This window comes from Alligator sinensis, unplaced genomic scaffold (genome assembly GCF_000455745.1).
Source record: "Alligator sinensis unplaced genomic scaffold, ASM45574v1 scaffold215_3, whole genome shotgun sequence".
Lineage (NCBI taxonomy): Eukaryota > Metazoa > Chordata > Crocodylia > Alligatoridae > Alligator > Alligator sinensis.
In genome coordinates, this window is record NW_005842175.1 from 1,138,390 (window position 1) to 1,148,489 (window position 10,100).

Genomic DNA, 10,100 nt, shown 5'->3' on the forward strand with positions numbered 1-10,100 from the left:
CACTTCTTCTGGCCGCACAGCAGAAGCCTCGTGACTCCTCTGTTGAAGTCCGCAGTGACTGGGAGGTGAAAGAGGAGATGGACTTCCCTAGGCTGATGAAGATGCGCTACCTGGAGGTCTCGGAGCCAGAGGACATGTACGTTCATAAAATAGCTGGGATCTGGGGGTATAATCTGTGTGTGGGGGAAGGGGTGGGGTTTTGGTGCAAAACCTTTGGTTCTGGGGCACTAACTAATGCTCCAGTTTTGGGAAGGAGTCCTCTTGGAGAAGAATACAGAAGAGGTGATAAAGCCCTCTTTCTTGAGCACTATGTCCTGTGGCACTTAAAAATGCTGATTGTGCAGCTGTCTTATAACTCTCCTTGTCTCTGCAGAGAGTGCTGTGGGGCCCTGGAATACTATGACAAAGCCTTTGACCGCGTTACCACAAGGAATGAGAAGACTTTGCGAAGCATTAAACGCATCTTCCACACTGTCACTACTACTGATGATCCAGTGATCCGCAAGGTATAATCCCCTTCTTCCAGCGCATAATAGTATGTTTCTTACTACATGCTGTTCTTGAGCTCTGCTGTTGTGACTAGATGTAGGCTAACAAGCTTGGGGATGTGTTGCTGTGCAGGTTAAGAAAAGAGATTGGCAATCGGTCCTTGGTTCCTTAGAAATAAAAAATGTGTGATAATAGATACTGTTTCTTTTGTGAGCAGTAAGTTATTGGCTGAATAAAGATTAGCCCAAGGAGAGCTGCAATCTGGCTTCCCCCACAAAACTGGGATGCAGAAATGCAGACTTGCAGGCAAAATGTACATTGCAAGGGAAGCATCAGGGTCAGCGATCTGATTTCCCAAGATTTCTGGCCTTGGGAAGAAAATGTAAGTTTTTAGAGCAATGATGGAGTTGGGGACAGAACACGAAGAACTTATTTTTTTCCTGCTTTACTATATCTCTGTCTTTTCTTCCCACCTTGTTTGGGCAGGTCTAAGCCTAAGTTTTCTGGGTGTCATTTGACCTCCCTCTTGGTTTAGTGAGTTTGGCTTGGGTAGTAGCATTTAGATATATTCAAACACAGATGGTCATTACTTTGCAATAGAGCCTACCATTAGTTAGGCTGCTGGAAAAAGAAACTGGGGGTCCGATTTGCTAAGGTTGCAATTTCAGGGGTAGGACGAGGGAACGAGAGCTGCTTTTTCTCACTTGTACACATTCTTCCTTCCATCTGCAGCTAGCAAAGACTCAGGGGAATGTATTTGCCACAGATGCCATCCTGGCCACGCTGATGAGCTGCACTCGCTCTGTGTATTCCTGGGACATTATTGTCCAGAGAGTTGGATCCAAGCTCTTCTTTGACAAAAGAGACAATTCTGACTTTGGTAAGGAGGAGACCACAATCAGAAGTTGGGCAGTGGAGCACTTTGCTTTTACAGGGGCTTTACATTTAGCTTTCCATACCTCTTCTCCTTTCCCCAAGCTAATGCCCCATCTCAGGTGCCTGTGCCCATGCCATGCCTGGAGCAATCCCACTGCTGCAGTTGCCCTTGCATGCTTTGAAGAGGCTTCTGTGGGAGAAAGTAGCTTTGCAGGATTGATCTGGTGAGGTTTTGAGCTGTCCTTGATGACCAACAAACCTGATAACCACTTATGCCTCGCCTTTTTCCCAGACTTGCTGACAGTGAGTGAAACTGCCAATGAACCACCACAGGATGAAGGCAACTCCTTTAATTCACCCCGCAACCTAGCCATGGAAGCCACCTACATCAACCACAACTTCTCCCAGCAGTGCCTGAGAATGGTAAGGAGAAATGGCCTTGGGGAAAATTCTCGTCAGGCAGGGTGTTGGAAGGAAGATTAATTCCAGGTCTAAGATACTGCGAGGGAGAGATCCCTACATTGTAGCTATTTAGAAGGGGAAGCACCTCATTTGGTAGGGAGACTTTTCCACAGAAACTGTTCTGGTTTTCAAAGGGAGGAATCCTCTGCCGGGAAAGAGGCTTTTGGAGACCTCTATTCTAAAGGAGCATCCTATGAGGGGTAATGCTGCTATTGCTGATCCAGTGCAGGTTGTGACAGCATTGAGCCAAGTTAAAATGCTGAGGGAAAAGATTTGGATGCTGAGAGGATGGTAGCTGGACCAGAGGTGATGTCTCTGAGATCAGATGCCTTAATTTTCTTAGCGCTTGTGTACAAGGGAAAACTGATCAACATGGCTCCGGTACATCATCAGTTATCCAAACCCTTTTGGAAAACACCTGCTGAGAAGCTGTTTGAATAAGTGAGGCATTTACTAGTCGCAGCATTGTATCAGACAAGAGATACAGTACTGTATTAAATAGAGCTTAAAGAACTAATAGTTTGTTGCACAAATTGCAAGTTGGTTTAAATAAAAGTTTGTGTGTAGAGAACTGAGTACATGCCATAGTAGGAAATATACTGGTCCTGCCTAGGTCCATCTTCCAGCCCTTGCCCTTACACTCTTCTTGCTCCCCCTGCAGGGGAAGGAAAAATACAAGTTTCCCAACCCAAACCCATTTGTGGAAGATGACATAGATAAGAATGAAGTAGCTTCTGTTGCATACCGGTAAGATGTTTGCTTTCAGCATATGTATGTTTAAGAAAAGGAAAGGTCAGGGGTGAGACTACAAGTTCCATAAGCAGCTTTAGTAGTGGTGTTGATAAAAACTGTACATTTGAAAGGGACTATGGGATTTATGGCCAATATCTTTCCATTCTATTCCTGATTTGTAAGGACAGAGTTAACATCATCACTGCAGGCTGATGGAAATTGAAATAACTTTTGTGAATGTTTATGTGGATTTTGCGGGAAGCTTTGAGACTAACCCAGTGGATTCTGTGCTTAAAGGTACCGAAGATGGAAGCTGGGAGATGACATAGATCTTATTGTCCGTTGTGAACATGATGGAGTCATGACAGGAGCCAATGGAGAAGTGTCGTTCATCAACATCAAAACGCTGAATGAATGGGATTCCAGGGTGAGGAAGAGCAAGATACAAAAGCTAGCTCTTAAGTGTTTCTGCCTGACATATCAGGTACAGCAGGCAGGAGATGAGAGATGTCTAAAGATGCCAGCTAACTTAACATGCTGGCTAGTCTAGTCTGTGGGAGGCAACAACAAGGTCCAAACATGCCCTGCAATAGTCAGTCAGTTGGAATTCCCCATCCATTCTTTCCCAATTGGCACTGTATCCTAGCCAGTACATACTAGTCCCATCACTCCCTTCCCTTCATTAGTCAGGAGTCTTGCTAAGCCTCCTTCCCTTCTCCTGTATAAGTCATTAGGTGGTTCAGAGGAGATGCCTGCGTACCCTCAGCATGAGTTCAGAGTTAAATTGTACCTCTTGTTCATTAACAGCATCTGGCTTCCTTTTTCAGCACTGCAATGGAGTGGACTGGCGCCAGAAGCTTGACTCCCAGAGGGGAGCTGTGATTGCCACAGAACTGAAAAACAACAGTTACAAACTAGCTCGCTGGACATGTTGTGCACTGCTGGCTGGATCAGAGTATCTGAAACTTGGGTAAGACCAATAGAGTCTGAATGCCTGTCAAGAATATCCCTTGTGCTTTTGCTACAGCAAGAGAGAGGGTGATTTGATTTATTTTATTTTATTTATTTTTAGTAGTTGGATAGTCACAAAATTCCATCCCCTTCTTTTTATTCAGCAAACAAAATCGGTTAAATTGAACATACATTCAGGAGCAGCGTGGAGCACATTTGTCATAGACAAATAAGACTGGAAGAAGTCAAATAAGACTGGACATCAGAAGTCTTCTAGGCCCAGTGGTTCTCAACCTTTTTTCTACCAGGACCCATTTGTAAACATTGGCCAGTCCCAACCCAGTAGTTTAAATAGAAAACATCCCCTGGCCCTGCCAGTGCCCCTCACTCCAGGCCCCCAGTCTGGGGGTGGGGGAGCATGAGGGGCCCCAAGCAGCCCCTTGCAGGTTGGAACTCTACCAGACTGCAAGGGGAAAGCCATGGTTTTCTACATTTTTCTCCTTTAAAGGAGAATCTATTTTTAAAGTTTGTTGATCCATTTTTAAAGTTTGCTTGTGACCCTTTGATATATTCTTGAGACCCACAGGTTGAGAAATGCTGATCTAGTCCAACCCCCTGCCTGAGGCAGGATCATCCCTATCCAAACCATCTTGTGCAAATCTGTTGTCTAACCTATTAGTAAAGCTACAGGGTCAACCCTGGCACAACTACAAGACATCACATCCTATATAAAGTAGGGAAAATATAAATATACTATAAAGTAGGGGAACCAGATGATGGTTTGGTGCAAGCCACTTCCCTGCAGAACTCAATCCTGACTGACCTAGAGAGATCCATGTCTAGGTATAAGAGGAGTTTGGTCTTTGTGACCAGTTAAGTTCATGTCTTCTCTGTCAAGACTGTTGCAGTAAGGGTAATGAAAGCTATTACAGTGATGATCATTTAGAGCTTGTCTAAAACCCCTGATGCATCATCCAGTGATGTATTGGAGAGCAGTGAGCCTCAACTAATTTGGAATGAGCAATTTGTAAGGCCTTATCCCATGGCTGATCTGAGCTCATCTGTTCCTAGTTTCAGCCAGCGCTTCCAGTTTCCCAGGCACCCTAGCCAAGATGTTTTTTGTGGGGAGGTGTTTCTTTCACATTGTCAATGTAGAGGTTCTGTTGGCTAGAACCCCTTTTGCCTGCTGGCCACCGAGAGATTTGGCTGCTGTGCTGTCTTTTACGTTTCTCTTTTATTGAAACATTTAAATATTAACGTAACATTTTTCTTCCTTTAATCCAGGGATGGTGAACCTCTGGGCTGCCGGTTGGCCAGGGACTCCATTTCCCAGCTGCCCCTGCCCACATGACTCGTGCCAGTTTCCATGGAGACTTCAGCTCACTGGCAGTATGTGTGGCAGAATAGCGCAGCACAGGGAGCTGCCAGTAATGTGGAATGGGGGCGTAGCCTGCATGCTCCAAGCAGGGGCACGCATGTGGGGGATCATGGCTCTGCCGTGGCTCCACACAGTATGTCACCACTGCAAAGTGCCAGGGCAGCCACAATCCCTGCATGCATGCCCCTGCCTGGAGCGTGCAGGCTACAGATCACAGCTCTGACCTGGCTCCAGAGCAAGCTGCCCCTGTCCCACATTCCCAGCAGCTCTGGAGCAGCCCTCTACACTGCTCTGCTGTGCTTGCTGCCGGTGCAGCTGAGGCTGGGGTCTCCATGGAGATCAGCACAAGCCATGCGGGCTGGGGGACTGAGAAATGGAGTCCCTGGCCAGCCTGATCTGACCTGCGGGCCGGACATGCCCTCCCTGCTTTAATCTCTTGTTGTATCTCTGGTAATTTGGTGCTTCAAATGAGACCCTTTATTTCAAATCTAGTGGCTGTGCAGTTTTTTGGCTTCTATCCTTGTGATATGGGGCTGCCACAGAAGTATGTAATGATGGGGTCAGAACTCACTGCCAGTGAGACTAATGCCTATCTGGTTCACTGCACCTTCTGACTTGGTGGAGGAAAGGTTGCTGTGCTGTGTACTCATTGGCTGAGCCATGAAAATAGCTTTCCTACAGGAGGCTCTTCCAGTTCTCACTTCTGAAATTTGAGGAGGATTCTTGCTCTTCAGCCCAGAAGCTGAATCTGAGGGAACATCATGCTTCTCTTAATGGCTTCCTTAACTAAGCTGGGCCATTAAATTTCCTGGCTCTTTTCTTACCAGGTATGTGTCTCGTTACCATGTGAAGGACTCTGCGCGACATGTGATTCTGGGAACACAGCAGTTCAAGCCTAATGAGTTTGCCAGTCAGATTAACCTGAGTATAGAAAATGCATGGGGCATCCTTCGCTGTGTTATTGACATCTGCATGAAACTAGATGAGGGCAAGTACCTCATCCTCAAGGACCCCAACAAGCAAGTGATCCGTATCTACAGTCTGCCTGATGGCACCTTTAGCTCGGATGAGGATGAGGATGATGAAGAGGAGGAGGAGGAAGAGGAAGGTGAGTGACTGCTCAGTAGCTGTACTGCCAAGTGGTTTGACCTATGGCCTGGGAGAAAGATGATCATATAGCAATATGAAATAAGAATCTTCATGCTGTGTACTACAGCAAAGGGAGGTGTGATGGAGCATGCAGTCTCTGAGGGCCTTCCAATCAGTGCTAGAAATGTGTAAACATGCTAATGATATTCAGAGGATGCTAAATTAAAAGGACAGTGAAAAACAGAAGTGGGACCTGGGGATACATAAAAACATGAGCACTGAAAAATAGGATGAGGTGCAACCTGGGAATTAGAGTGGAGGACAGAACCTAAACATGGGAACTAGCTGGGAGGATGGGTTTGGAAAGGAATGCACAGCTTAATACTGAATCATAGGATGCTGTAATCATTGACTTGGTGCAAGTGGCAGGTACCCAGCAGTAATGAGAATTGAGCCATTTTCTCCCTGCACTTGCAGATCAAAGGGAAGAAATGCAAAGCAAGATTGAAAACACGAATGAGAGATTGGAGCGATTTGGGGCAACTTCAAAGGAATATGGTTTATAGGACCACTAGCAATACAGGCTAGATGTTTCTGCAGAAGTATCAGGTGTAGATGAACTACCTGATCTAATTGCTGGTCCTTGGTGCATGCTCTTTAACAGATTCTCTTCCCCACTGTTTGAAGCAGCTTTATTTGATCCTCATGTTACTAGTATGGTGACATCTTAATGTCACAGACTGTATGTAAATTTGGGCAGGCCTCAGTGCATTTGGTTCATAATTTGAAGGGTTGATGCATAACTGTTACAGCTAGAGAGTTTTTTTTTTTAACCCACATTTCTAGGTTCAAACCAAATCATGCAGCTGCTTGAAAATTTGGAAGTATGTAGCAATTTATACAGCCTTTTAACTTTATAGTTCATGGGATCTACTAATGAACAGACTTGTACAGAGTGAGAATGCCAGGCAAGATGTGACCTGAATATGTCATCTTTAAACTACTGTGATTTTTTTTTTCTTGCTGTGTTGTTCCACTATCCTGTCTTTCTCTCTTTCAGAGGAAGAGAGCTAAACCCCATGGTCAGATAACAGGGGCTGCAATAACCTAGACAAGTCATCCCACTTTTCCGCAGTTCACAGGTGGATCTTGTTGAATGTTTGCACCATGCCCATTTAGAAGCCTGTCTAACAAATGGAATAAAGTTATTTTGTTCTGTTACGTTTGTGTCTTGGGATAAAGTGTGTTCTGTGCTAACAAACCTGTCAGGTAGATATAACTTGATAGACGTAACTTGGCATGAAAGCAACCACTGAAAAACAGGAAGAGAGATGGTAGCGAAGCAAATTACTTTACAAAAAGCATGCTGTTGGTTTTCCGTATCACCCTACTTGGTAGAAAGGGATATGTATTCTCTATTGCAGTAAAGGAAATGAGTTGAGCAATCTTTTCCTCTCTTTCTCTGAAGCAATGAGTGGTATTGACAAAAGGGGCTGGTTGCCTCTGAAGTCTGCTCTAACTACTGCCTTTTTATGACTGAGTGTGCTGTTCTGGAGTTAGTGCAAGTGTTAACACCCATGATAGTGCTGCTTGTTTTGCATACCAAAGCTTGGGGCTTCTTCCATGGAGGAGTTCCCAATCAATCAAGCAAACACTCATGCTGCAGTTCTGCAGAGGTGGGTGGTTCTCTCCCAACCGCTGCATGCCGCTTACTAATGGCCTTGGCATGCTGAGCTGGCGGGTTGTGGATACTGCAGAGGTCTTTCTCTAATCCTATCCCACCAGCCACCCTGTGGCCTCCTTGGTGGGGCTTGTGCGAGAAGATGGTATGCTGATCCTCAGGCCAGCAGTGCAGAAAACTAGGTAACTAGGCTGTCTGTACACTGCTAGAGAGAGACAGTTGGCCATGTTAGGCAGGACAGACTTACATTTTATAGAGTGGGGGCCTAGCCAACAGGCTGGATCTGGCCTGCAGAACCACCAAATCCAGCCTATGGGTCTCTCCAGAGGGACTGCTCCCTTGCCACTCAACTTCCAAGCCCCACATGGCTGAATCAGTCCCACACAGAAGGATCAGGCCCTATTCCTGCATTCTGGATTGAGCTGGGGTCCAGTGCAGCCATGCAGAAACAACCTGGGCAGGGCCTAATGCAGCTACTTGGAATCAGCCCAAGTTGGGCTATTCCCACAAAACTGGATCCCCCCTGGGCTCTCGACTGGGGACTGCTCATCCAGCCCATGGACTGACAAGGCCGTGCACCCCTGCTATAAGCACACCAAAGGAGAGAGAAGTGTTAGCCCAGGCTTTAGTAGGCTTGAAGTTCCCTGCATCTGAGCATCACTTCAGCTTGTCCTCTCTATTTGGGGGGAGGGATGTACAGATGCACACTATATAGATATAGAGATTATATATAAAATCTATATGTTGTTTTTTTTATATATATATATATATATATATATATATATAAATGCATAGAAACTACATATACTTATGAATATAGTGAATAAAATATAATAACTTAAAGTAGATGGATGTCCTCCATACCTGCATCTCCCTTGACTAGTCTCCAAGGTGCATATAATATAAATAGTTGTATTTCTATTACATATAGCACATAGAAACTATATAAATATATGATCGTGAATAATGCAGTCAATAAAATATAGTAACGGCCTATACATGACACTGATGCCCTCCGTAGCTGCATCTCCCCAGGCTAGTCTCTAAGGTGCAGCTCTCCCCCAGGCCGCCCCAGTCCAGTGCACCTAGAAGCGCTAGAACTCCGCCCGCCGCCCCCCGTGGGCTTGGCTGTGCGCCTGCGCAGCTCGAGGCCCCGCCGCGCAGCTTCATCCCCAGCACGTGGTCCGGCGCGCGACCCCCCGCCCGGGAAGAAACGCTGCCCGGCGCCGGTGTCACGTGCCTCCTCCGAGGGGGGGGGCAGGGGCGCTCCGCACAGGCGCACCCTGCTGATTCCACCGCTCTCCTCGCCAGGACTCCCTCCGGAGGAGCTGGCCGCTCTTGCCGCCCGCCTCGTTGGTAGCGTACAGTCTGTCCGGCGCGGGAGGACTGGAGCGGGCTGCGACTCTATGGGCCAGGTTTGGTGTTTAGGGGGCAGCCGGACAGGACCTGCCTGATCGATTCGCGACGGCCCGACGTGTCAGGTGCGTCAGGACGTCACGTCTGACGCTGCCTCCGCCCTTCCTTCTATTGGGCGGGCGGTGGGGGAGGGGCCGGGGATCATGCCCATTTCCCCAGTGGCCAGTGGGGAGCGGAGTGTTCAGTGACCCCCGTGTTCCCCATTGGCCCGAGGGTTCACAGTGCCTTTCCTCATTGGCTAGGGGCGGGGGGGGTCTCACCCCATTGGCTGGAGGGTTCACATTGCCTTTCCCCATTGGCTAGGGTGCAGTAGGGTAATGGGGGACTCTCACCCCATTGGCTGGAGGGTTCACACTGCCTTTCCCCATTGGCTCTGGGGCAGTGGTGGGGGGCAGTTGGGGGTTGGTGGCTCTTTCTGCCTGTGGGGGCAGGGGACTGCTCAGGGGTCTGCCATGTGTCCCTCTGAAGTGGGAGCTGGCCAGGTCCAAGGAAGGCTGCCCCAGCTGTGGGGCAGAGGGGGCCGGGCGTGCCCATTGCAGGATCTGCAGGGCTTGCTCGGAGGGGCCCCGATAAGCGCTCGTACCCCTGCCGAGCTGCAGAGTGCCAAGGCAGCAGCTGCCCTGGGCCCCACGAGCACCTTGTGTCTGGGTTTTGTTTTGAACAGAGCTGGCCTCACTGCTCCACCATGGCTGTCCCTCTGGCCAAGGGCACGCGGGGTCTGCTCCTGACCTTTGTCTTGTGCATGAGCTTGGCCTGCACCAGCTGTGCCTCTGCCCTTGTGCATCATGACTACTGCATCGTAGGAGCCGGCCCCTCGGGCTTGCAGATGGCCTATTTCCTCCAGCAAGCGAGCCGAGACTACGTGGTGTTCGAACGCAGCCACGCGCCCGGCAGCTTCTTTGCCCTCTACCCCCGCCATCGCAAGCTCATCAGCATCAACAAGCGCTACACAGGCAAATCCAACAGCGAGTTCAACCTCCGCCATGACTGGAACTCATTGCTCAGCCACGACAGCCGCCTGCTCTT

At 48.1% G+C, this 10,100-nt stretch overlaps 2 protein-coding genes across 5 annotated transcripts in view; both read left to right on the forward strand.

Moving 5' to 3' along the window:
• EIF3D (eukaryotic translation initiation factor 3 subunit D) overlaps window positions 1-7,198 on the forward strand; it is an 11,194-nt gene extending 3,996 nt beyond the window's left edge. The window contains exons 7-15 of one of the 3 annotated variants that reach the window (XM_006025978.3): window positions 21-136; window positions 374-506; window positions 1,222-1,369; window positions 1,658-1,788; window positions 2,489-2,574; window positions 2,857-2,986; window positions 3,387-3,529; window positions 5,716-5,996; window positions 6,455-7,198. In XM_006025978.3, the coding sequence (XP_006026040.1) occupies window positions 21-136; window positions 374-506; window positions 1,222-1,369; window positions 1,658-1,788; window positions 2,489-2,574; window positions 2,857-2,986; window positions 3,387-3,529; window positions 5,716-5,996; window positions 6,455-6,543 (1,257 nt within the window). In that variant the 3' untranslated portion in view covers window positions 6,544-7,198. The remainder of the gene's footprint in view (window positions 1-20; window positions 137-373; window positions 507-1,221; window positions 1,370-1,657; window positions 1,789-2,488; window positions 2,575-2,856; window positions 2,987-3,386; window positions 3,530-5,715; window positions 5,997-6,454) is intronic. The other 2 variants (XM_025206884.1, XM_006025979.3) reach the window with 2 other exon arrangements.
• A 1,359-nt stretch (window positions 7,199-8,557) lies between these two features.
• The window catches only part of FOXRED2 (FAD dependent oxidoreductase domain containing 2), a 9,935-nt gene continuing 8,392 nt past the window's right edge, over window positions 8,558-10,100 (forward strand). For both annotated transcript variants that reach the window (XM_006025980.3, XM_025206883.1), the window contains exons 1-2: window positions 8,558-9,139; window positions 9,739-10,097. In XM_006025980.3, coding sequence (XP_006026042.1) covers window positions 9,760-10,097 — 338 coding nt within the window. In that variant the 5' untranslated portion in view covers window positions 8,558-9,139; window positions 9,739-9,759. The remainder of the gene's footprint in view (window positions 9,140-9,738; window positions 10,098-10,100) is intronic.